Below are 27990 nucleotides of genomic sequence, written 5' to 3'. Positions count from 1 at the left end.
CGCTCAAATATTGGAAGGGCAGTGTTTTGCCGAGGGCAGATAAGTCATAGCCTGGATGAGCCTACTATGAAAAAGTCAGTATTTATTTAGAGATTTCGATCCTCTGTAAGTCTGGCAGAATGATATTGCTGAGTTTGCACAATGTAATCCAAAGGCTTGAGAAGACAGCATGAAACATGAGAGTTACACTAATTCAGTTGTAATTACCATAGCAGCAATAGTCTTGGTTTTATTGAGTAAACGTAAAAATGAAAGTAAAATTTTCAAAATAAAACTGTACATACATAAAAAATATGATAAATAATAATAATACATTTTAAATAAGTATTATTTGTGTAAATATAAATGCAAACAAAGTTGAAAATAAAAGTACTTTATTTTCCTAGTGTTAGGAATTTTATATAATAGTGATTTCTGATACAAGGATAAGTTAAGGTGAATTAATAAAATAACATATTGAAGTCATTTTTTTTATTGCGCACAGCAACTCTCTTATATTCACTGATTCAGCAGTGACAGTAAATAGTGATCGGAAGGCCTTCTGTTTTTTTTCTCACCTTTCCGTGTGTGTGAGTGTTTTAGGAGATTGTGCATTTACTGTAAAATCAGGTTGGGCTGTGTGTGTGTGTGCATGTGAATAATGATAACTGTTAAAGCTGTATGCATAGGGGGCTTTGTGTCAGTGAGCAGTGTTGAGTAAATATGCTTTGTGAGTGTGTGAGTCTGCTTTAGGGGGGCAGTGGGAGGACTAATGGAGACGTTCATTTACTCCTCTTTGTTTGAAGGAGCTACTTCAGCTCGAGAGGGATACTCTCACCAGGCCCACATGGCGCTGCTTAACACCTTACATGCACACACACATACACACACACACATTCCAGCGCACATTACACTGTCTGTCATTCCTTAAGAGTTATCCCTGCTTGGAGACCGTCCTGGCTGGAAAAACAAGCCCGCTGAAACACCAGAGGAATCTCCCTCCTCCATATTCAGCTGGGCATTAGCTTATTTATGAGCCACAGGGAAGTGAATTTACTGCCAGATCAATCAAACACGGACTTTGTACCTTGTGTGCCTCTGTCTCCAGATTGAAGTCGTAAAGCACCTTTTAGTTGTATAATGAAACAGTCACAAAAACAGCCCAGAGGGGTAAATTGGTATGTAATGACTTAATGAGTAAAAACAATTTGAAAAAACAGTAGGCATTTTTTTTTTTACGTCTCACGTTCACACAGGTGTAACACTGAAAATATTACTTGCGTATAAAAAATACTTGATATTGTGCACGTGTTTTGATATATGGTTTGAACCACAATCCAAAAATGATCACACTGTTTAAAGTATGACTGCAGCTGACAGTGAAATGTTCCCAGCCTTTCAGTGCACAATTTAGAGGTTTCTATCATGAAAACCTCTGAATTGTAAATTGATAAGGAAGACATATTGTGCCCGGAGTACATCATCCACTATCTAACCATAAAATTATACGTGTACCCCCACTTGCCCTATTTGACCATAAATCCCCCAATTCTATACATTTGAATGAAGACCATTGTATTATTTCATAAGAGGCATGTTTCCACACAGGTTTATGGTGCTACCCTGGTCGTATAATGTATTGCTTTGTGTGTGTGTGTGTGTGTGTGTGTGTCTGTGTGTCTGTCTGTGTGTGTGTGTGTGTGTGTGTCTGCGTGTGTGTGTGTGTGTGTGTAGCGTCTTATTCTTGTCCAACATCCAGACTAATAACAGTGTTCTTTGGTTTCTCCCTGCAGCAGGCGGCCAGGTTCCAGCCAGCGCTAGCCTGCCATCTGTCCCCCCACTCTCCCCTGTGACCCAGAACACAGCCCCCAATATGAGGTGATTCATCTTCTTTTCTCTCTCACATACACACACTCAAGCGCATGCACAATCAGCTTTTTATGCACACACAATCAGTTATTAATGCAGATCCACTGATTGTTGCTTTGTCCTAATTTCATTTTTTCCCCTTCACATTAAAAACCAATATTTTACTGATGTTTTTTGGTATTTTGGAGTTGCATGCCAATTTACTTCTACTGTGTTTCAGTTTACTTGTCATGTACTGTTTGTGTTTATGTGCTGTTTGAATTACGTCCCCACATCTCCAGTATCTCCGAGCGTCTGGAGCATGCTCTGGAGAAGGCAGCTCCTCTACTGAGGGAGATCTTTGTGGACTTTGCCCCCTTCCTCTCTCGGACTCTGCTGGGCAGCCACGGACAAGAGCTCCTTATTGAGGGCACGAGTAAGTACAACATCATAGAGACGCATTACAGAGTACAGTTTTTTTTTTTTTCAAGGAAGGTGCATCTTACGGCAACTGCTGTCCTCATTTAAATGCAATAACATCTCCAGTCTGTTGTTAATCTAATAATGTGATGAGTGTGCATTGAGCCAAGAGCTGGTAGTTGTGCTGAAGGTTTCTAGGGGGCCAGGTCAGAGGCCAGGCCACTAATAGCAGTGTTTGGGATGTCTGCTGCCACCAAACAAAATGGAAAGTTGATTGATAGCTGCAGGGGGGCCTGAAGAGAAGGCAGGGGGAGGTGTGTGTGTGTGTGTGTGTGTGTGTGTGTGTGTGTGTGTGTGTGTGTGTCCTCGCATGCATGTCTGTTTGTCTGCATGTGTGATGGTGCATGTGTCTCTGTGTCACATGAAGAGCAACTGAAAGACCAAAGGCTACTCTGCCTTCTTCCCGTCTGTGCCTGTGAATCAGAGTCTGGACACTCTAGTGGCCCCCTGCCCTCTAAAAGCCCAGGGCTCGCCATTAGGGATCAATGGGACATATGTTGGCCAAGTAAGGCCTGTAATACAAGGCCCAAATATGTATTAGTTTACAGTAACATCATGTCGGCTCATTAGGCCCATCAATACTATCTGCTCCCTTGCAGATGGCACAAGGTTGGGTAATCTGTGTCTGTTTGTGTGTAGTGCATGAATGTGTTTCCACAAGTACAGAGGAAGGTTCATGAAATAAAAAGAACAAAAAGTAATTATTTATTGTCAAATGTGCTCTTCTTTCTGACTCTCTGTCTTTCATTTTTCACCAGGCCTGGTGTGTATGAAGTCCAGCAGCTCAGTGGTGGAGCTCGTCATGCTACTGTGTTCACAGGCAAGTCTAGCCAAATCTATATCTATCTTTTCTTACCCCTGTCCTCCGCTTTTCCACAGATCTGATTTATCAGGCTCACCTTGAGTGCAGTAAATCCACAGCCCAAGCGGACAGTAAGCCATCCAACACCTTATCTTTCCTCCACACTACCTTGTCTGCCTTTCCACATTCACCCCGTCCCAGAGTGAGGGCAGAGAAACCGGAGAGAGAAGGCATCTCTGGCCGCAAATATTGGTTTGAGGGTCAAGGGTGGCCGACCTGCCCGTGTCACCTTTGACCCGAGCGCCGGCCCTTGTGGCCTGGCCAAACTGATGAGGAGGGATAATGTAGATTTGATGGTGCTTTGCATTGATTATCCCTCTCTTCTCTGTTGTCTTGTGGGTGTTTTGTTGCCAAGTTTATTTAGCTGCTGCCGGATTCATGAATACTAATTCAGGGATCATAAGCAGGAGTGGGCAGATCAATGATCGGGGATGTCAATAGATCACTCCAGGATGGCTGATTAGCATTAACAGACACAAAGCTGCAAATGGCTGTTTAGTTACTGTGTGTGGACCAAAACACAGTGCACAATGTACCTCACATTATGAACAGATCAACAATTCAGCGTAGAGGCACTCATTTTCGTAGTGTAACGCACACAAACATATACACACATACAGAGACAAGGACAACAGATAATAACTCCCCTCTGGCCCTGTTTGTTTGCGTCTTTACTATTTAAAACACCTCATGAAAAAAGATCTCCAATAATACAAAAACACATCTGATTAATGACACGTCTCTCACTACTGCACTCTGCTTTTTTATCAGCTTTATTTCCTAAAGAAATAGTGCCTGTCATCTGGCTTTCTTTCCTCCACCCTTTTAACCCCTACCCTGTTTGGTTCCCATTATTCACTTCGCGTCTTCTCTAAAAAGGTAATACAGTCAGATTACACATCTGTTTGGATGTCAGTGGCCGCGCATAGATTTGTGCTCGCGGGACACATGGAGGGAATGTGAGCCCTATAATGGCCAGAGACGAAGGAATAGCAGGAGTGAAAGCTAGATAGAAAACCAAAGAGAGAAGAATGACAGGCTCTAATGCACCTATTTGTCATATCTGTCAGGGTGTTGTTTAATGCTAATCTAATCAAAGGCAGAATCTTGGTGATTGCTCCGCTGCACAGCTCATACCTCGCTTCCCCCTTTGGTCCCCAGCCCAAGCTATTTCTTCCTTTCTCTAAGCTCCAAGCTACCCCACCCAATCTCCTCAACACACACACACACACACACACACACACACACACACACACACACACACACACACACACACACACACACTCTCTCTCTCTCTCAGTGAGAGGACCAGGGATTGGCCAGCGTGGTGTTGATTGCTTCAATAAATCATCCAACCAAATTCTCTCACAGCTAATGCAAATGTAATTTTATTGTTGTGTAAAGGGGGAAAGGAGGGGGGAGGAAGGTAGGAGCGATATGCTGCTTTTCACTGGGGAAAAGGGGAAAACAGGGACAGACTTTCCTCTGGGCTAAATTATAACGTATAATTATTTGTGTGTTTGTTCACCTTGTGGGGCAGTGAGAGTGAGCCAGTGCCATGATTGATGACATTATTTAGGAAAGTTTGCTGGGCCCTCTGGCACAGGAAGCGCTCAATTCTCTCACAGGAAGTGCCTCTGTGGCCATCTTGTGACTCCTTCCTGCCTTCAAGCCAACCAGCGGAGGGAGTAGATGGAGATGATTTTGATTGATTTTTCACCCCCCCACCCCCCACCCATTCATCGGAGAGCGATGCGATACCATCTCTCTGAAATTTTAATTAATTTCCCAAGCTTTGAGATGGAGTGGAGCCAGGGTGAGGGGTCAGGAGGCTAGGGACTGCAGAGCAGTTTTTAATCAGGGTTCCTATGAAAGTTGCATTGGCGGCCACATCAGCTTGGCATTGAGGAGGGGATTGTAAACCGCTGTTTGATAGTGCCCCATTTCTAAACAACTACACCAGTGCTCCCAATTAAAGGACCATTTTGATCAGACATTAACTGTTGGGGTGGCATGCTGCCTTGTTCTCCGCTGTAATATTGATCCTCGATGACTGCTGAATATACAAAATGAGGATTAATGATCATATACTATAGCTGCAACAGAGTACCGCTCAAAACAGTAGAAAGAAACGCCACTTTCTGTATCTGCGCCTGGCATTGTTGTCAATTCAAGATTTACTACGTTTAAGAGCAGACAATAACTTTGACATCATTGACATAATCAATTGTTCAACTGATTAGTTTCTTGATTAATAGTTTGGTCTATAAAATGTCAGAATAGTGAAACACCATTACAATTTCCTTTTTTACATTTGAGAAGCTGGAACCAGTGAATTTTGTTTTGTTTTTTTGAACATTTTTTAATATCTGAATCCTTTATCAAAGTTGTTGCAGATTACTTTTCTATCAGTCGACTAATTGCCTACTGGTTTCAGTTCTGCTCAATTTATGAATATAAACACTCATAGCCAATTTACATTATCAAAATTATGTTATTATAATGCACACATGGTGTTGGATAACAGTAATTAGAATGCAAGAATTATAAACACAAACATAAAGGGGCGTTTCATTCCCATGTCGAGTTGAACAGCAGCCGATTTGGTCCGTCCTTTGACCAACTCAGATTAATATGCGAATCTTGGGTGCTAATTAGATGATTTCAAGTAAAAGAGATTTTTGTAAGGTTAATATCAAGACGTCATAGCCCTTCTAGGTTATTGAATGTGACTGCTTCCTCAAAGTAGCTCTTGCATATTACATGAATATCATCCAAGTTTTCTCTAGTGAACCACGTTCACTGAGGGTCTTGCATGTAAAGAGCCACTCTCCCATGCCCCTGATTTGCCTTGACAGGTTCACTCTCCCTCTCACACTTGTTTTCTACCCGTCTGTGTCGTGTTTACGGCCAGCATGTTGTTTCCCGGGTCCACTTCTTGAAGTGGCTTCCACCCAAAACATCTGATTAATAAATTATGTGCTATTATGTACAAGAGAAAGAGCTTTCCCTTGCACTCGCTGCCGTCCGTCCAGAGCTTTGAGAAATCATCTCATCGGTTACTGGACAGTCTACGATGAGCAGAGGCCCATAAATCTTCTCAGTAGCTGCATTTGTGTCCTGTAGATCAGCCATTATTGTCCGGCCCCTCTGTCAGCCCATCCATCCTTCTGCCATTTATCAGAAATGCATCCTGTACATGGAGTGGAAGGAAGGGAGAGGGAGAGAAAAAGAGTTGTGGGGTGGAGGGGCGCTGGTTTCATGATGGTCAAGCCCAGATAGGAAAGACAAGCTCTTCCTCACACAACGACAAATACACGAAACCTCATTCTGAACATGTTTTAGACTGTTTTGACATTCAATGTAGTGTAATTATACATAAAGTATTCTCCCTGAAATCCACATTTTTTCACTTACCTCAAATGGTATCTAGCAATGCCGATCATTTTCTTTTTATATCCAGCACTTTGGTCCAGGCTGAAATATCTCAACATCGATAAGATGGATTTCCCTCACATTTTGTACAGACATTCATGGTCCCTGGAGGATGAATCCTACTTTGGTGATCCCCTTACTTTTTCTCTTGCTCCACCAGCAGGTCATAATTTTAATTTGTCTAAAACCAAATACCGGCAAAACAAATGACATTCTCATCAGCCTGAACTGTACTTTGTGTTTAGTACTAATTAGCAAATGTTAGCATGCTAACACACTAAACCAAAGTCGTAAACATGGTAAACATTACATGCTAAACATCAGCATGTGAGCATTGCTGTTGTGAGCATGATAGCATGCTGACGACAGCATTTAGCTCAAAGCACCACTGCCTAAGTACAGCCTCACTAGCATGGCAGTTGACTCTTAAGTCATCGTTTTAACCTTCTTGCCCCCACTGTATTGGGGCAGAAGCGGAAAACTCTGAGACTGATATCTCAAAACCTGAGCAAATAAAACCACAACTAGCTACATTGTTATATAGAACTAGGGGTAAGTGAGAATTTGTTTTTAGTTGGTTGGTTTTGTAATTTGCGCGAATCAACCCTTTAACTTACTGTAGTCAGGAAGTACACATTTACTGTTAAATGTTGTTAAAAGTTATTATTTTGGACTAAATGGTTTATTAAATTTCAGTAGATGGCACATACACTGTCTGTTTTAAGCAAATAACAATGTGTTGGGACCATTGATGCAGATAATCTTTTAATACTAATTCAGTAACATCAGCGTTAACCCGCTAATCCAGTGACCACACATTATCATATGTTCCCAGCCAGTCTCACCAAAGTTAACCTGTTTAACAGATGGGCTCCTCTCTCTCCCAGTCAGCGGGGAGAAAGACATTGACTTCCCCAAACACTTGGCTCCTCGTGACCCTTGACCCTCTGACCTCCAGGTTAGAACTAAAAGGGGCGGAGGCATATAAGTTTAAACCCCTGCAGTCAGGGAACAGGTCGCGAGTGCACGGTCGCCATGCTCCACACAATCAATAGCATAATCTGAGAAACGAGGGAACCAGTTGGAAGCTTAGTGGCCCATAAAATAAGAAAAACAACCAGCAAGTTGAACCATAGGCACAATTTGCTTTTGTATGTTTCAAGTATTCACAAGTTACTTTGTTAGTTGCTTATTTTGAAAGTTATGTTGGTGAAAGTGAAGTCTGATGTTTGAATTGCTAAATAGTCATTTATATCTGTCAGAGGACGTATTTCTTCTTCTCCCCTGTAAGTGAGGCTTTGATGGATCAAGAGCAGACCGTGTTGTATGAACCACTTGGGGAGCCGAGAGAGGTGAGAGAAGTGGCGAGGAATGTGATGAAACCAGGGGACAAAAATACTTTCCCCATCATTTTCCTCACAGTCAGACCCACACCCCGCCGTGCAGTTAAACAGGCACACAAGGTTCAAGATCGGTGCAAATCAAAGTGTTATTTTTCCCTCCCTCCCTGCTCGCCCTCGCCCTGTGCTCTGCTCCAGTGCCCCTTTACAGCCATGCCACGCGGCTCAGTGTCCCTGCCATCGCTCTATAGTTCAGAGGATAATATCATGCTGTTCATTCTTTGAAAAGGTACTCTCCTGTGAGACGTAGTGAAAACACAGTAACACCAACTGGCACTTAATTCTGCAGGCTCCCTATCGTTGCCAGTATGCAGCCAGAGAGGGGGCAGTGGGGTGTGTTGTGTTGGAGGAGGTGGGGGTCAAGGGGGGCTTCCTGACAGGAAGTGAAGTCTAGCTGAGAGGGGAGAATCAGACGGGAGACTCTCAAAAAAAAATTTGAGTGGCTTTTAATTTGGCTCCCAGCCGGTTTTACTGTGAGCTGGCTTCAAGTGGCTCTGGACTGGAGGGCCTCAAGTGGCATGAATGGTTGGTCATTTATACACAACGTATAACTGTGTTTCAAATAAATGAATTTCCCTGACAGAGCCCTCTCCCCCTGACAGGCACTGTTAATGTAATGTTTTTTTTACCTGACAGGTCCCACGTTATAAGACTTAGGAATGTATTCTTATGTTTCTCCCCCTGCTATCCTCTCTCCGCTATTCTGCTGATAAAATCATATCCTGGCTTCTTAGCTTCGGATCTGGGGTGAGAATTCACTTCCCTGTGTTTTTGATCTAGTAGGAACATTTCTATCTTGTCATTCCCAATCATATTTCAGAGGCCCAATCAAGATCTGGGATGCCTACCTCTGGCCCATTCGCTGTGAGGAAATTATATGATTCGACAAAAAAATCAATATAAGGATTACACTACATAAAACAAACTTGGTACACACAAGATAATCATCAGCCATATGCCACTTGACCTGAAAGCTAACACAAGTAAAAAGGCCAAACATACAGTATGTGCTATAATGTCTGAATGTTTGTCCTACATAAAATGTTTTAATGCTGTTGAATTATAGCAAAACAATACAAAATACTCTCTTGTAGTAAACTGAACTGAAAACTCAAGACCTACAGTAAAAATAAATAAATTGCAACAAAAGAAAAATCCAGTCATGAAAATAACATTGGATGAGGTGATGATTTCATTTCTCATTTGGGACTGAAACAGCTGCACAGTGTTTAAATATTCTTATGCTCCTACATCATTAGAACCCACTGACATGAAAACCCTGAATGAACCAAATACCAGATTTGTTACAAGATAAAAACTCAACTCTTTGAAAAGGAGTCAGTTTTTTATGATCTACTGCCCCTTAAATGTACTGTATTCCACTTAAACATACTTTTCATGCACAGCTGAAGTGTTCTAACATGATTTTGGTTTGTCTGTTTGGTGTATGAGGGTGTTCAGGTCCTGCTTTTTCACTCTGTGTTAGTGTAGCTATGAAAGTGTGAGTCCATGAAGCTGCTGGAGACCCTGCAGTGTAAATATTTGGACATCAGTAAATATTCCCTCAGTTGTGAATTTGATCACGCAAACACCAATATGAGTGTCTGTTTTTCTTTAAGCAGATACCATCTGAACACGCACATGAGGATTGTCGAGAGCTTGAGTAGATATTCACACACACACACACACATTTTTCCAGACATGAATAAGCATCAAACTACTCAACTTCTGCATTAATCAGTCAAAAGGACAATGATGACTAACATATTTGATAGTTTATGGTAGAAGTCATTTTTTTGTTTTGTCTTTGTCTTACTCATCCGCACACATGGGCTCCTTTTTTGATCATTGTTAATGTGAGATCGCTGCTCATAAACATTTGGGTCACACAGCTACACAAAACTGTTTCCTTGTTTGTTCTTTTTTGTGGTCGTCAACACACACAAAGGTTTCATTCAAAATGTCAAGATACCACCACCTGTTATTGATATGTCAGTGGGACTTACTTCTTAGCAGTCAAAGTTTATTCAGTATTATTTGAATTCATTGAAAAACGTGCATATAGTTTCCATCTGCTTTGTCTTTTTGCAGTCTTATTCTGTGTCATCTTGTAATCAAACTCCTGTATATGTCACTGTTGTACTTCAAAAAAAGAAAAAAAAATCAGTAGCTCTCAGCCTCTTCTATTTAGCTTCTGCTGTGCTGCCACATTTGACATGAGGATTTATGCTTTTGTCGTCTCATCTAAAGCTGTATTGCCATACCCTTTCAAATCAACAAATACTTGTGATTATGAGTGATGCCACTGAAAAGCACAACTGACTTATTTGTTATTTCGGGAGAGCCGAGACATTTCTTTCTTCAGTATTGGAAAATGTTTTCCTTGTGTTGTGGCGAGCCTGATGTTTGAAAGGCGATTTTGCTCAGGACGTCTGCGTTTTCTCACTAGTGGTAGTGGTATATTTAGATGTTGATTATGGATAATCAGCTGTAATGACGGAAGTGCATGGCATGTGTGTTTAGACTCAATGCCATCATCATGGAACAGAGACCAAACAGAGCTGTCTTATTGACTTCAGATTGAGACGGGCATTTCCACGAATAGATTCAAACTTTTATTCATACACACCCTCACACGCAAAAAAGACAAAACTAACCAAACGTAGCCCTTACTAGTTATATTAAATATTGGGAAAATTTCCGATCAAGATCAAAGGGCAGCCCCCTCTCTCCGTCCAATCATCAGTTAGGAGGTCAGGTTAAAGGTGAGAGGTCACAAATGGCTGCTTGTATCTACTCATCAGGAGTGCTGTGGTCATGGCCCCTATTGCGGCCATAAAAGCTGTGACACCGCTGACCAGGGCAGCCAAAATCCAATATCCTATCACTGACCTGTCCCTGTTTCCTTTTTGTCACCGGGAGATGTCCCTCAGATCAGGGTCATTGCTTTTTTAATTCAACTAGAAGAGCCATTTCTTAGCCCATAATGACACCATTAGTCTTGCTATCACCTTTGTCTGTGTCCACCAAATGCCAATGGCCTCTACGACGTTCGTCAAACCTAATTTAGAGCTAAAGCCTCTCCGAGCTGCAGTTTTGCAATAATCTTTTTATTTCTGCTGAAGGAGCTTTTAGTTTTACATTAAATTCTTAGACTCCTGCATCCAAGTATTTTAAAGACATCACATAAAGGAAATTTAGTGTCACTGTTTTTCTGGTGCTCCAGAGAGTGCGACTCTATTTACAGCCTCACTTCCTGTGGTGTTTATTTGAAATCCAGCTAGCACAGTCTGGCCCGGTCTGGAATATCCCCACAGCCACAGGCTAACACTCATGTTTAATGTCCTTCAACTATGCTCTATGCTTAAACTAGAAGGCCCCAAGGCTACTCTCACACACTTCCTCTAAAGCAAGCCTCAGCCGCAAAACCCTCTGCCAGTACTCAACTCCAAAACACTGTTTCCACTCCCAAGCCCAGACTTTTATTCCCTCTGTGCCCTCTTTATTTGGAATGTATTGTAAACACGGTCAATGCCAATATGGTCCTTCAGGACAAGAAGCAGTTATGAACTGAGGTTAAGTGTTAGGTTGTTGTCTGTATGACGTGCAGAGTACAGAGTGATGGTGCGCAGGCATTTTAAAAGAGTGGTTTCTCTTGGCTTGATCCATGATTGGTTCTGATGGTTTTACATTTGTTGTGCTGAAAGGGAAACAATGTATGGTTTTGAAAATCATCACGTATGTACGAGTAGGTTTGGATGTTTATTAGAAATTCTTGTAAATTGATCTTTTTCCTTCCTCTTTGCAGCACTGATATCCTCGTCCCTGTGGGCTCTCTAGGTTTACTGAAAGGCCAGTCTCTACATAAACACACAGTTTCCTCTATCAGCTTAAGGGATGACAGCAGAGTTTAAAAAGTTTATGCTTGGATACACATACACATTGTGTGTCTTTCACTTCATAGTTGTTTTTGCAACTCAATTGAATTGCTAACTCAATTAAAATCAGTTGTTTTGGGCACTTTGTTGAAATGAGAATTTCTATCCGCTTGACTAAAATGTGTATCAAGCTTATTTTCACCACTACTGATTTACTATTTACTATTACACATTTGTCAACAAATGACACATTTTAATAAAAGCTGAATAATGTGGAATGTATGGTGACTTCAAGCTGTGATTAATGATTTTTTTTAAGAGTAGTTTGGTAGTTTCAGTCTCTAAGCTGTGGTGTTCGGCGCATATTTCTCCATCTCCCCTGAGAGGAAGAAGGGGAAAAAAGCGCTGTGAGGTTCAGACAGGCCCCATGACCTTGTTGCTTTATTATTCTTTTGACGGTTGTGTTGAAGGTGTTGAAATATTGAACAGAACATGAGAGATGATGAACCGCTGAGTTTCCTTTCTCTCGATGTCCCTTCGAAGTTGAGGATTTAAAGTCACACACGGCTGTGGCTGGATTGTTTAGACTGACACCTTGAACCATAACGTTAGTCAAAGAGGAGGAAATTTGTGTATTTACTTGTGATAAATGCACTCTCAACACAGCTCTTTCACTTCTTTCCACCAGTCTGCCAGCTGATTATGTAGCCTGTGCTGACCAAAGCAGCCAGAATACTTTTGTATATGACGTTTCATTGGATGTTATAGGCCTATAGTGCCAGGAAAGCTTATAGACAGTCAGAGTCGCCAGAGTGTACCCAAAAATAGCTTTATACAGGATCCATTTAGGAATAGGTTAGAATTCAAAAAGGATTTTACTGGAGCTGAAAAAATTAGTTGAATGAGTTTCCTGGATGGTAGTTTACAGGGTTTTGTAACATTTTGTAGACCAAGTATAAATTATTGATCGATTATTTGAAAAAATAATTGACTGATTAGTTGATGACAAAAAATAATCGTTTGTGATCATTGTACTCAAACTCTGGGATAGATATTTGACTCCTTCATCGTTAAACTTGGGTCACTTTTTAGTACCTTTTCGACTATAGGTTAACATCACAACCAGCTATTTACCTTTTTAAGGGTGGTGAGGAATATATTTGCACTACCTTAATTGTTTTTAATGTCAACATGTAGCAGATGTGTAAAATGTACTTTCTACAACTCTGCAAAGTTATTTCAGCAGTCATTGATATTGTGTGTGTCGCTTGCAGGAATGGCAGAACTCCATCCAGAAGAACGCAGGTCTAGCCTTTATCGAGTTGGTCAACGAAGGCAGGTATGTAACAGAAGTGCCGACCTCTCTCCTTGCAGCAGCACTTCTTCATTATCTTTCCAACCTCTACCCATCAGCCACTTTCCAATTTCACCATTCCTGGATCACATCACAGCCCCCGAGCCCTCGAGATCCCCAAGGCCCTCGTGATGGGGTGGCTATTCAAGTTTCTGGACAACAATCAATGATCGGGGGGGTAAAGAGGGGCTTGTGAGAGTGAGGATGGAAGATCCTTGAGTTCAAGGCTCCATTCAATACCTGCTCATCCCAGAGGGATTTGAGAAAAGGGGAGAGGTTAGGTAGAATGTGACAGGGGCTCTGATCGCTGGTTCCTCTGTGACACTTGGGAAATCGCTCTTGATTTCCCACCGTCCCTCTGTCAGTTTATGCCTTTCTGGTTGAGCCTTTATCTGCTTGTAATCCTCCCCTCTGTCTGCCACGGTCTTTTGTTTTTTGTCTGTGTTTTTCAATTATCCTGACATATAAGCCTCTCCATCTCTTCCTAATGAGACTCAATCAGTTCCTCTTAGTCTTATCAATTTCAGATTTAGAGGGCCACAATTTCCATTATTGATCATCAACTTTTAGAATTGGCAGAGGCTAATGCTAATGAGACTAGCAACGTAGTTCTATGAGTTCTTTGTGGAGGACAGGATTTGTGATTCACTTTGAAAAGGCTAATCTTACACAACCATAACTCCAGTTGGGGTCATACATGTGTATGCAAATATACGTCTAAATTTCGTTAATGGTCTTAAATATTTTTTCTTGCCATAGCCAACAACAGTACTGCTAAAATGTTTCTGTGTGCGATTGTGGGCTATTCTGAGACCTTATACATGTATAAATCACAAAGTGGTTCGACAGGGGACCTAAAGCAGACCTATAGCAAGCACTGTCACTACTGCTAGCTCCAGTGGCTAAGAAGCTCATCATCTCATTTCAAGTGAAGATGTGCAGTGAAGAAGTGAAGTGTTTAATCCATCCATCCATTTCCTTCTGCTTATCTTGGTCCAGGTCAAATTAATTTAATTAATTATGTAATTAATTTAAGTACTGAATAAAAAGTGAATAAAATAGTTCTAGGCCTTATCATCCCTACTTGTTTTTCTTCATACTTTCGAGGAACAGGTATTAAATTGCATTCAATGTGGTATTAAAAAGGTCTTAAAAAGTCTCAAAGGTAACGTGGTGAACCCTGCAGGAACCCTTTATTATATCATTTATTACAAGGTATTTTACGTTCCCTCTTCCACAATATCTTTAAGAGAGGATTTGGATACATGTGCAAAAGAATATGCTCTTTTAAAAACACCATAAGTCTGTTTTGTCCATATGTACAGTCTTGAGCACAGAGCACCATAAAGAAGGGCAGTGGTTCGGTTATTGATAGCGGGGCCTCGACAGGGCCATACAGGCTGCTGAGGCCCCAGCACCTCCGCTCCCCTGCTGCCCTGTGCTGAAACAGCAGGCTTAGGTTACAGTCATCCCCTGGCCCCTAAACCCCCACCCCACAGTCAGTCCCAGCCTGCTCCATCCCTCCACTCTGGCCCCTAGTCTGTTATTGTTCCACTTTGCACAGTCCTGACCTTTAGGGCTGTAGAGAGGTTTCTTCGACCAGCACACACACACACACACACACGCACAAATAACATGCATGTTTCCTCAACCCTGATAAGAAGAGGGAGGTAGACTACATATGTAGCAACAAGGGCAAAGATCCTCCCTCTTGTCAGATGCATATCATTAACAAATCAATTAGCACCTGCACCCCAGTTAAAGGATCTGTCTGGTTTGGTTTTGTTTCCAAATTAGATTTTCTGCTTATTTTGCACGGTTCTTTTTCAGCATTTTATGGATATTACATGGCTGTTCCTTCTCTAAGTTACCAGATATCACAGTGTTAAACAGATGTTTTAAATACTCTGGAGCTGAAGATTTGATCATATTGCTAAGCATCTGTCTGACAGTTTCCCCTCTGTGACTGAAATACATTGACATCCACACACGTAATAAAAAATGTAAACAACAATTGTAAATACATTTACGCAGTATTCCAGCAGGCTGATGTCCATCTGCCCTCTCCCTAGGCTGCTGAGTCACACCATGAAGGACCACCTGGTTCGTGTGGCTAATGAAGCTGAATTTATCCTCAGCCGACAGAGGGCTGAAGACATCCACAAACATGCAGAGTTTGAGGTAAGATGCCGCTCAGTTTTGGCAAATATGAGTACAAAATGACCATTGACATATTTCTTTATACATAGGATAGTATTAAAGTATATCCAAAATGTATTGTTCTGGCAGGTGTGAGATTTCTAACTGCAAAAAGATCTAAGCCTTAAGTGTTGCTGTGGTGAAGTTGTTTTACTATATCCTATTGTTGGTGGTATGCAATCAAAGTGTGTATCTGCTGACCAGATTGCATAAAAAAGGATATTCTGCGTGCCCTGACGAATGTGATCAGCATTTCTCAATAGAGGAGTGTCTCAAATGTGTTTTGCCACACTGTACCACACAGATACATTACTAAAGATTTCAATTGTAGCCAAGGAAGAATGAGGGAAGATTATAAGATCAAGCTAGTGAAGGACTCCAGTATAGACTTTTTTCTGTACCAAGAAAACATGTTAATCAAGCATAATATGTCTTATTTCCTCCTGTGAGATCCACAGGAACTTGATGCTTGCTAAGCTCTGACAATAAAGTCCATTTGTAGCTTTAGGCCCATCGCACTAAGACTCCTTTGATAGAAATGTTTAATAGTTTGATATTCCAGTCAGTGAGAGCATAGAGGAGCTGGTCCAATGACTACTTAAAACGTGTCCATCAAGTTTTTAAGATCTGTCACAGTAAACCTAGAGGGTAAATGTTTACTTTTCAAACATAACCCTGCGCTAATCGTGAACACACACGCAAAAACACACAGACGTACGTACACACTGAAGTAGTTTGAAGCTGGAGATCATGCTTGGCACATATCACTAACCAAACATTGTGTGGTGTTAATTTATCCCTGTGCCTCTCCGTTTAACTGCAGGCTTGCCCCTGAAACATAACTTCTCCCCCTCCTCTTCCTTCCAGTTCTCAGCACAAATGTTGCTATTCACGCGTAGCTGTCGGGCCAACTCTATCCTGACCCATGGGCACCCTTCCTTGCCCCTTTCCCAGTCCAAGTCTGCTGAACTCCCCTCTGCTTTCTAGATCTCACCAAAATCATTTCCTGTCCTGCTGAGATCCTGTCCATTATACTCCCGCTGGGGGTGTATTTTGCCAGTGACAGGAATATGGCATTCTCCCCTCTCTTCCATCCCTCCCTCCCCTCATTTCTCAGGAACCTGCCAGCACTAAAAGCTGCAGACAGACCTGAGAGGTGCTGGCCTGAAGGGCTGACTGTGTGTAACCCCACCACCTCCACCCCCCCCAAGCCTCGGCCCCTCAGCCCCCACTTTGCAGTAAAATGTGATTCTTTTTTTTTAAGGTTCAAGGAAGGGTCTCTTACACTTGGGGAAAGGAAAAATCCCTCAAGAGCGTTGAAAGTCAATCAGAGGGGTGGGGGCACAAGCCTTGCACATCAAAGTTTTGTCTGTGATTGCTATGTTATGGGTCTCCTTCTTGGGTAGATTGCCTTTCTGTGCAATTGGCATCCTCTTCTTGTGAACTCTTATTACTCACTCTGCCCTGCGCTGAGTGTCAGTCATTCGCACTGTATTATCTGACATGATCTGACCTTATCATTATCAAGACAGACTGGTGCAGCATGATTTAGTCATACTAGGTTGATGTATCAGATTCTTTATCCTACTGCATCCCCACTTTTTGAAAAGGTGTTCAGTATCAGTGTTTGTGCTGTATGTCAGGTTAGACAGCCGTCTTCATCTGACACAAGAGCAGCACAAGTAAAAATGGCTCAGCGTATGTTGCCTGACTGGCAGCCAGACAGACTTGGCAGCCAGACTGCACACGACAGCCCCAAATGATCCTGCTCGGCCTCTTGCTGTGGCTGCAGGCCACACGCTCTCTGTGTCACCATGTCCCTACTCCTTCTCGATTTCTCAAATTCCCTGATTCCTAACCTGGCATACAGTAGTTTGGCATTCCACATAACAGACAGACTGTCCCAAGCTCTCCAAATTGATTGCTTTGCTTTTTTGTAAGTCCTGTTTTGTGTTTTTTTTCCCATAAGAATGAGCTATTTAACTGACAGAATTGAAGTCCTATTCTTAATTAAGCTTTTTGTATCATACAGTTATTTGTCTGATTATCAGCGTGCATGAAAACATGACATGAATAGCCTTTGATGCATGGTGGGTAAGAAAGTGAAAATGACAGGTAACCAAGGATGAGACATCCGCTGTTTTTGTTTCTGTTCTGCAAGCTCTCCTTATCCACCATGGTTTCTACAGTCATATCTGTAATATATATAATGCATTGTGTGCCTATATTAGTACAATACTGTATGCAATTAATAGGGTCAGGGTTTGTTACATTTCCAAATGAAGCAGCACAATCAGTCACATGAACAGTCACTCAATTGACTACAAGAATACAACTAATGGAAAGCTATTACTTTCCATTAGTTGTATTTTCGTGTTGTCATTTCGTGAAACTTCCTCTACCATTGCAATCTTCCAGCTGTCCTTAATCAGATAACCACCATAGCTCGTCCCAAACTATGTTTCACAATTGAATTCCCCACTTAAATGCAGTTGCTCCTCAGTGACCTCTGAGAAGAAGTGAACCCCTGATAAGTCTTGCTCTGATATTGCTGTATTGATTTTTGCCTCCATACGAGCTCTGCTTGAGCCTGCTCGAGCCAACGGTTTCATTTTGCACTGCCACAATAAAAATAACAGGCCAATGAAACATCCCCCCTGAGGGCGGGGGTGGAGTGTTTTGAAATAATTTTAGCTATGTCCCAGTTTTTTAAAGCATTGTTCCTCTGTATTGTGTTGCAGTGACACTATAGGTTGGTTATTGTTTTGTAGGAAATAAACCTCAAAAAATGCCTCCAAAGTGACTCATTTTGGATGTCATTGTGTTACACTGGAAGTGAGGTTTGCTAAGTCATGCTGCATCAATTGCCAGAACATAATCTGCTTCCTCCCTCACTATAATATTCTGCATTTAAGAGCTCTTGTTTTAGTTAACAAAAACAGCAGCAAATGTCAACCAAGGCACCAGAAAAGAGAATTATTCAATACATAAAAACAAATTTATGTTTGCTCCTTGTCAGAGTTCATATCCTTGTGAAGGCAGCGATAGAGGATTTAGATACCCGCTTGCCTCAGAGACGTATGCTTTCTCTCTCTCTCTCTCGCCGTCTCAGTCTCTCACACTCTCTCTCTCTCTCTCACACTCTCGCTGGCTCTCTGTGGGACAGAATTGAGTTATCTCTGGCCCTGAGAGTAAGTTATTACAGTGGGCTTAGGGTGAAACAGATGAAGATAACTAGGGGGAAATCCAATTACCTTTTAGGGTTCTCTATCTAAAAGGATCCTTAATGTGAAGGAGATCTGCAGATCGGATGCTGCTGCCCAGCACAGCAAATGATAGACTCTGATATCTTCAAGAGGACTGGGAAGCAGAGGGAGCCCAAGAGATAGAAAGGAGGAGAGAGAAATCGAACTCCCTCTTTTCATGGGGCTGTTCATTAGGAATGAAATGTGGAGGGCTCAGGGGCACAAGGGCAGATAAGAAGGTCCAGATAGGGAAGAGTGAGCAAGACCCAAGTCATTTCTATTCTTTCTTACCCTGCCCTTCTGCTCAATCTTTTTCTTTTTTTTTTTTATATACCCCCTTGATTCATCCTCTGCTGTTATATGGAGTAATTGAATTGACTGTCTGAGAGATCCTGTGAAAGCCAGACGATAGCAGCTAATTAGTGCTTGGCGTCATTGTCTTCCCTCTGCTGAGCTTGTAAAACGGTCTGGTCCTCCTCCCGACGTTAATGACATTAACATTGAACTGATGCTCATAGTGCCCCATTATCATAGCACTGGTCTCTAGAAACCTGTGCATCACAGAGAGAGCCGCTTTCCACAAAAACCTGTTTTTGTAATAATAATTTTTATTGTTAAAACAGAAACAATCTGCTGAACAAAGGTTACTCAAACACACACATGAAGAGCCAGAGGACCACGACTCCCTAAGGCTATTTACACCACATCGTTCGCAGCACTCAGACTGATAGCTGCCACCAACTGTAGCCTGTTGTCATGTAGTTGTCGCAACGGTAATGTAGTATGTCAGCAGAGAATGTCAAGAGAATGAGAGAAAGAAACAGGGACATGTCTGTATTTGTGATGGCATTTGTGCACAACACACACAAAACTCCTCAAGACTGGACAGCAGTAGGTCTCATAATACATGATGCTGACTTTATTGTCAAAATGTATAGCAAGCTGTCATCTTTCTGCATTGCTTTCTTGGTAGGTACTTATTTTCTTACTGTACATCATGGACTGTTTCACTCAAGACACCAGGAGATTGAATGAGAGAAGCTGGTTGGGGAACAGTAGTCTCAAACCCACTGACTTGTCCGCGTAATTAAGTCCCCAGGTACCTCCTCCTCCGCTGCCATCATTATGTGTGACCAGCTAACCCCGAAATACGACTTTACTCCACAGTTTCCTTTGACACAGTCTCTTTAGTCAGCGAGATAATGTTCTCTTGGTTTCTTTTTTTCTTTGAGCAGCTGAAGGTAAAAGACTCAATGTTACAATGATGTTTCTAGCTAATGCAGGGCAGAGCTGTGGCAGTGTGTTGTGTGATGTGGCTTTTTACACATTTTATTTAGGAGAACGTGCAGCTTAAATTTAATATTATTGATAGAAATGTGTTTTCAAATTCAACCTGAGCTTAGTGCCACTACCCTGTATCTGTGATTTCAGGCAACAGCCAATCCAGAGGACATATATTTTTCATCTTGTCGCGTCCTTCCTTCATTTGACTATTTTTCACCTCCAGACGACAGTTTAACACATATGATTTTTCACGTGGCATGACCTTGAAGCTGAGTTGGAGTCATCATAAAAAGATGGCAGCAATGCAGACTGATGTAGCGAGAGGAGGACGCGGTTTTGCAGAGAAAACAGGTTTCTGGGGGAGAAGAGATGAAGAGGCTGCCAGCTGAGCATGGTGACCAGTCCATTAAAGATCAGCCACAGACAGTAGGAGGAGGAGGAGGAGGAGTAGGAGGAGATACTTTGATAAGTGTTGCGCCTGCGTTAACCTTGATGGCCGCTAGCAATGGGCCGGTGCCAGCAGCAGGGATCTCTTTCAACTGGATTAGATTATTTTTTTCCCTTCTGTGCTCCAGGAGAAGAAGAAAAAAAAATCAATACTTGGGAACACGGCATGACAGGAGCATCATTTCAGAATTGAAGTGGCTGTCAGGCATTGTCATTTGGTGACTTTTGTTCGCCATTGTACTTTTGAGCCCTCATTTTTCTCCCCCTCCTCTTCCTTTCACTCGTTTCTTCCCTAGCCCATTGTCCGAATTCCCTTGGTGACATTTTATGTTGCAATTTGAAAACTCGAGGGCAAGAGATCAAGTGCAAGAGAATCTCTTTGGAACCAATTGGTGGACTGGTTCAGCATCTACTTTTGTTTAGAGACCCCATCCTCCTTTCTCATTTCATCCTCTTGTCTCCCTAGACCTCTATTGTGTTCCAGGAGGAATTTATTTGTAGTATATTTGCATTCTCTGATACCAGACAAGGACAAGCCTGATGTCTCGCCTTCTTCTGGACAGTTTCTCTGCCCGTTTGTAAATGAAACCCTCTGGGAGTGCTTGTCGACGGATGTGAGAAATTGGAGACTCTCGCAGAGCGATAGCTCAGCCTTGGAGAGTGTGTAGCCCTGATGTGCCACCAATGTCAAGAGATTGCAAATCAAGCGCTTTAATAACATCTCTGCTGGTTTTGTTTCTTCCTCCTGTTCTCCAACAGAACCCTGAGACCCTGGTTTTGTCAGTCGGGGTGTTGAAGGCTCACTGTGGCACAGCAACACCGCAAGACCTTTCTCTGTCACTCTAATTGATAAACATAGGGCTGATATCTTGTAATGAGCCTCCATTCTCCAGCCTATTATACTGGTTAACCCTCTCAACCCAGTGAGGGAGAGGAGGAGGGGAGCCAAGGCATCATCTGACAACAACTACAGCATTTAGATAAGGCTGACACTGTAACAACACCACCACTGTGAAACTCATCTCCTCGTTTCCCCTGCTTATTATTTTTTACGATCAGCATGGCAACAACGCTCGTGTTAGTGATAACCACAACAACAATTTTTGGCAACACAAAGCTGATGTGTGTGTTATTCTCTAGTTCGAGAAGAGGTTCAGTAATGTTGTTAAAATGCATGTGTTTCAAAGCTTTGTCTCTGTATGTGCGTGTTGCCATTTTCTGCCATTATGGGATTTTAGAGATGATTACTGTTCATACCACTCCCCAGTCTTTTCCCTAGCAGCCCATTTCCTCCCCAAACTCCAACACACATCCATAGTTATTTATTTGAACTGTTGAAGAATTGTGGGAGACACGACTCAGTGTAATTGACTCGATTAATGCCAGCCATTATCATTTCGTCTTCAGCAAGCTGTCTCCTCCGGCAGAGCAGGCCGCTCACGCCGACCGACCCTGTCAGCCAGCCCATGTAATGGAAGGTGCTGGCCATGATTACAGTGTCGCAAGTCATAACGGTCTTACTGCCAGCAAGTGGTGCCCTGGTGGCTGTCTGGGTAGCAGAGCATAGTCTGCCGTCCCTTTTTCTTCAGCTGCACTCTTTTAACTTGGTGAATGGAAGTGCTCGACTCTGTGCATGTTTTTTTTGTGGTTGTTTTCTTGTCAAAATATACACACTGACTGCTTCAGTCACTCCAAAAGAGGCATGTTTCTAATTGCAAATGGGAACAGATACTTTTAATTTACTTCTTATGTTACCTCAACATTCCTTGAAAAGGAAAAAGAACATTTTGTTTGAAAATACCCAAAATGCTCCTTTTTAGTTTCCCTTTATCCTGTCTGTGGACCTGGATGGAAGTGAAAGCAGGATGGTGCCAAGTGGAGATTTAGTTATTCGCTTTAACTTTCATAATAACATAACATAATAAGCCCTTCTTAATACCGCGGCATATTCTCTGACTTCACATCAATGGAATGACCCCCAGAATTAACAGTGACTTGTCTTTTCCACTTACAAGCAAACCCAACTTTGGGTTTTAATGGGACTACTTATGTGTTCAGCTTTTTTGGTTGTTATTTTAGGGGTGAGTCTGTGAATTTGGCCTTTTCTCCTGTAGTCGACTTTGGCTTCAGATATGAGAAAAGCCCATTACAGCATGGAGGGTTTGGGTGTTTGGGCAGGCTCAACACGCAGGTGATGAAGTGTTTGTTTATGGTTATGAGTTTGAACCCAGCACTGTTGATTAGTACTGCAGACTTTACAAGTCTCATGCAGGGGCAGATGGAAATGGACTCTTTTATAGGTGTGCTACTTATATCTGTTTTAAAGGACGGAAATCCACAAAACCATTAATTTGGGGAAAATGGATCAATTCTATAATCGTGTATAACTTTTTTTGGGAAGTGTTTGTCGTACCAGACTAACATATTGTTTTTCAAAATATAACCTACAGTGTCTTGTGCAATAATTTGATGCTGAGTGTAACTGTAGAATTGTAGCATTTTGCTTTTTGCTTGTCCCAATCCCAGTTTGCCTTCAGTGCCATTGATCAAGATTAATGGACATGCAACACACACACACACACACACACACACACACACACACACACACACACACACACACAGCAAAGCAAAGCATTCTCTGGTTCTAAATTTGAAACACTTACTCAGAAATTCCTTTTCCGTGCTCCCTTTATTTTGCTGTTTCCTGGGTCATCGTGCTGGAAGGTCAAGGCCCACTTTAATGCCACACAAAGAGACACAGATTGATAATTAAGGCCCAGCAGCCTGCAGAAAAGCCCCTCTAATGTGATTTATACCTATAGATTTTCTGTCAGATATGAAATGTTGTCGTTCAAATTGAAGAGGAGGACCATTATAAAGCGCTTTACTGGTAACTTTTGGAAAGCAGGTTGCATTCGTTCAGCCATGCATCTGGGTTAATACTTACTGTATGACTGTTGTATCAAAGGGGTTGGTTTAAGGTTAATTTGATAAGGAGAGTAATATACAACTGAGGCAGCATTAATAATTGAATGAGCTTTTGTTTTTAATACCACAGCCATTTGCTTTAGAGCATGCTGAAGAAAATATAAACGCACCATTGCAAGCCTGATGATCTGTATGACTAGATGTTCTATACATAGCACATGTGTTCTTCCCCCTCCCTTTCCTTGTGCTCACCTTCAATAAGAATATAACTTTGAAACAATTCCTTCAAAGTAAGCCCTGAGTGCAACACAAGTTTGCAATTGAAATTGATTCTGAAACGGAGATTTGAAATCAAAACACTGTTTTGAATTATAGCTGTTATTTTCAGAAGGTGTTTTACTTTTACCATCGCTGCAGAGTTCAAAGGCCCATTCTGATAACAAATTCCGACAGAGAAAAATGTCCTCCCTGTGCATTGTGGGTATCGTGTGATTTGGTGCGCCGGAGGGCATTAGTAAATATGTGTCCACTGTTATTAATCAACATGACATGAGGACAAAAATGACCGTATGCTTTTCATTTGGTTCTACTCAGAGTAGAGTTTCTGTGAAACACAGTTGTGCTCGTGTCTGTATTATTATATTCTATAGACCTGTTTGTATATATGTTATTATTTGCAAGATGCATTACAAGAACACATTTTATAATTTATATACTGTCTAATTCATTCTCTTGGCACATTTGTACATGTGTTTGCAATGTGATGCCTTCACTTGCGGAATGTGTGATGTGTCTGTTTTTTTCTTTCCTCCTCAGTCTAACTGTGCACAGTACGCAGCGGAGAAGCGAGATGAGGAGAAAATGTGCGACCACCTGATCCGAGCAGCCAAGTACCGCGACCATGTGACAGCCACACAGCTCATCCAGAAGATAGTCAACATCCTGACTGACAAACATGGAGCCTGGGGAAGCTCCTCCATGAGGTAAAACAAAACCTGTGTCTAAAAATAAGACTAAAACAGAACTTGCTAAACGTCCTCATTCTGGTCGTTTTTACATTATCAAGTTGTCATTTACTTTCAAGTGGTTATTAGACAAATATTTTAGAATTTATCGTAATCGGGGGGAAATTCTTGCTGTTGAGGTCACACATGCATTTTACATTGTGTACACGTTTAATCCATTCTTTGTACATGGCAGATGTTTGCGTATATTTTTTTTTAAACGTAAAAACCGACAAATAATCCTTTGATTCTATATTTTATCACAATTATGTTTCGTTCCCCATATGTCAGGATATTTTAGGGAGGCAGTTAGTGACAGTGTTACTCAAGAGAAGCATTTTATAGAAAAGCCTTTAATCAAGATGATGCACCTGTTTTGTTTTTTTATGAACCGTGTTCATAGCATGTCATTTTCTCAGCCTTGAAAAATATTCAAACCACTGTAATGGTTTTAATCTCATCATAATCTTTCTCATCCCCCAATACTCCTGACTTTGATTAAATTAGATTTGCAAAGGTGAAAATGTCAGCTGTGGGTTGAATGATGCATTGACTCGGAAGGGAGATGAAAGCCATTTAAACAGCTCCGCTCCCATTAAGAACAGAGGGAACCCTATCCACTGTGTTTATTTCGCCAAATAGGCAGCAGAATCCAATGCAGCTATTCCCTAATGATGGCTGTTTGTGCAGGTAGTGTGTAATGGTGAGCTGGAGAGACGGCCGCTGGCTCACGCTTGTTAGGCTGAACCAACTCTCCAGAGACTCGTCTGGCGAGGGTTAGTTTGCTATTGGATCAGGAGTCTATCTCTGGCTGCCTTTGTTTTCCTTTTTTTGTTTTATATCAGGATGTGGTGTATTATTTGTCCTATTTTTCTTTCCTTGATCCCATCTCCCTCCCTTCGCTCCTGCTTCCTTTCTATTAGTCTCGATGTGTACTCACACAAGGCTATTCTATTTACTATGGAGATTGTGTTCTACGAGCCCTGGCCAGAAAAGTCCCCCATTACTGGCCCTTTATGCCGTTGTGCTATTGATGGTTTTCCTAATGGCTGCCGATGGGCGCAGGGAGCCATTGGCACTGGGCCTTGGAGTGCAGCGCTCTTTTAATAAATCACAATCAGTCCTGTGCCATTACATCAATATTTTTGGTCAATTACTGTGAAGGTCAGGTGGTGCAGCTTCGCATCAGAGCTCATGGTATGCGGGCATAGGGGGAAACATCTGGTGCTGCAAACCCCTGAAAAAGAACAAGTAAAAGGAAAAGATGGACACAGAAAAAAAAAAAGTCACAAGCACACCTGCATACCTGCAGGCGCCCTAATATGAAATGTGTTCTTTCCCTAATTCCACACAAAATGTGTGGTGCAGCAACGTGTGCTGCCTGTAAATACGAATGGGGGGGCGGGGGGCGGGGGGCGGATACACACAATGAAACGTGCAAACCTTTTTCCAGCTGTGAAATGAAATCCAGGAACACAAAGACAATGCGCAGCTATGATTACGACCTTTTGTTGCTTGTGTGTAAAATCCAAGCCCGCCCGCTCACACGCCATAAAAACGTATTCCCCAAAGTTTCCATTCAATAAAGAGTCTGAAAATGAAAATATTATTTTCTCACAAGCTGATGGGAATTGTTGTTTCCTCACGGCAGGCATCTAATATCTTCTGACATAGTGTGACCCGCCTGAATGCAATTTGTGTCTTAATATCCAGCTTACAGCGGCCCTGGCCTCTGGAGAAAAGAGGTGTTAGGTGATTTTCCCTTTTCCATTCCCCTGCTTCTTCTTTCCTCTGTCTGATGTTCTCTCTCTCTCCTCCTTTCTCTTCATCACAACATACAATTTATTTATTCCTTTTCTCTCACTCCTTGTCCTTTGCTCTTTCTTGTTTCACTATCTACTTCAGTTGTATCACCGGGCGTCCAGGGATGATTCCTTCCACCAGACAGAGGCAGTATCTATCGTTTTTGTGCCCTTGCCTGTCATCGCGTGACAAGGCATAGACAGATCCACAGCCAGACAGATAGGTCGACAACCTGTTCATCCATACATTTGTGTCCCAGTGCCTTGAGACTCAGGTGTACAACATGCCAGCCTGCTGTCTTTTTAAGAGAAGAAAAAAAGTAAATGAACAGCAAGCAAGATAGCCACAAATGAAACAACTGGCAGATGTCATTTTTTTTCTCTCCAAATCTCTTCAGTTTTTTCTTTCTTCCTTTCTTTGAGCTCGGGTCCACTGAGCATCCAGACTGCTGCTGTGTTTATTTGGGTCAGGAATCATCTTTCATGTATATGACACCTAGACAAAGTCGACGGACAGAGAGGGGAGATGAGGGCAGATGATGGAGAACGCCAACTCACTGTCCCCGGGGACACACTCTACTCTCCTGTTTTTCCCCTCTCATACCTTCTCTTTATTGCATTCTAATAGGCTGACTAATGTACCATGGAAATTCACTCTGGATGCAGGAAGCAAGGGAAGTAAAAGGAAGGTGGCTAGAGCTAAAAAAACGGTTGAGGTGGGATGAAGAAGCTGTGTTAACGCTTTTTTATCCAGAGCTGCTGTTGACAATCTACTGATGTAGCCAGTCTGTTTGAGGCAAATGGAAACATTATTCAACACGCAGAGGTTTAGGTACACTCCTTCGCATTTGCTCTTCTCCTACTTTGTCTTACTTTTTTCTTTTTAAAGCTGCATCAGCATCCTTTTTATTCCTGGTTTATTCCAACAATCCTCACCTACAGCTAGTCCCCCCAAAACACACACACACCTCGAGCACCAACTCCTCTCCCTCTGCTCCTCCTCCCTCATATAAGCAGCTCATTTTCTGCAGCTCCACTGCTCTAATGGACGCCCTTAGGCTAGAGGCTTCCCAGCCAAGGGACATCCATCTTTTGGCATGTCACACTCCCGCCCGGCAAAAAATCTTTGTGATGTGCACTCCAATTTTTCTTCAGTAAATCAAATCATCCTTCCTTCAGAAAGACGAATGCTTTAGGGTTGGAGTGTTATAGAGAAAATCAATGCCGGCAAAATTGAAACAGTATGCCCCCGTATTGATCGGCCTTGTGAGATCGAAAACGAACAGCTTTGTAACTGTTCTGCTGGACAGTTAGCTGACCTGTAATGGACAAACTATTGATATTAGCATTACTATTTTATCTTGTGTGATGTCATTTTGCCAGCGCACTATTGAGGGAAAGAAGCCGGAGCAGAACGTTCACAGTTATAAAAGGTTTTTCCTTCCTATCCTCTAATGACACAAAAGATGGTTTGAAATGGTGTCTGCACAATATACTGAGGAGGGTTTGTCATACCACTTGAGGTTTTTGTTTTTTTGGTTCTCTTTTAATAAAAGAAATATTATTTCCTTTACACAATATCTCCATTAGATATACAGCATTGTATGTGACGCATAAACAGAGTAAGTGCAGAGAAGCTACTACTGTGTGTTCATTTTCTGTTGCTCACGAGAGCTGCAACTAACGATTGCTTTCATTATAAGTTACTCTTGTGATAATTTTTTATGATTAATTGATTTTTTTGTTCAGGCTGTAAAATGTTAGAATTGTTTTCATTATCACTTTATATCTTATGATGAAGGATTTATCCTTTTATTGTTAATTAATAATTCTCAATGCCTATCA

At 41.9% G+C, this 27990-nt stretch overlaps 1 protein-coding gene across 1 annotated transcript in view; it reads left to right on the top strand.

Annotated features, from left to right (window-relative positions):
- The window catches only part of lrba (LPS-responsive vesicle trafficking, beach and anchor containing), a 178086-nt gene that overhangs the window by 61315 nt on the left and 88781 nt on the right, over positions 1 to 27990 (top strand). Inside the window, exons 31-36 of the mRNA XM_070912728.1 lie at positions 1773 to 1857; positions 2130 to 2257; positions 3066 to 3127; positions 13157 to 13221; positions 15309 to 15417; positions 24156 to 24322. Coding sequence (XP_070768829.1) covers positions 1773 to 1857; positions 2130 to 2257; positions 3066 to 3127; positions 13157 to 13221; positions 15309 to 15417; positions 24156 to 24322 — 616 coding nt within the window. The remainder of the gene's footprint in view (positions 1 to 1772; positions 1858 to 2129; positions 2258 to 3065; positions 3128 to 13156; positions 13222 to 15308; positions 15418 to 24155; positions 24323 to 27990) is intronic.

The sequence above is a fragment of the Enoplosus armatus genome, chromosome 2, assembly GCF_043641665.1.
Source record: "Enoplosus armatus isolate fEnoArm2 chromosome 2, fEnoArm2.hap1, whole genome shotgun sequence".
NCBI lineage: Eukaryota > Metazoa > Chordata > Actinopteri > Centrarchiformes > Enoplosidae > Enoplosus > Enoplosus armatus.
This window is presented reverse-complemented; position numbering and strand designations above follow the sequence as displayed.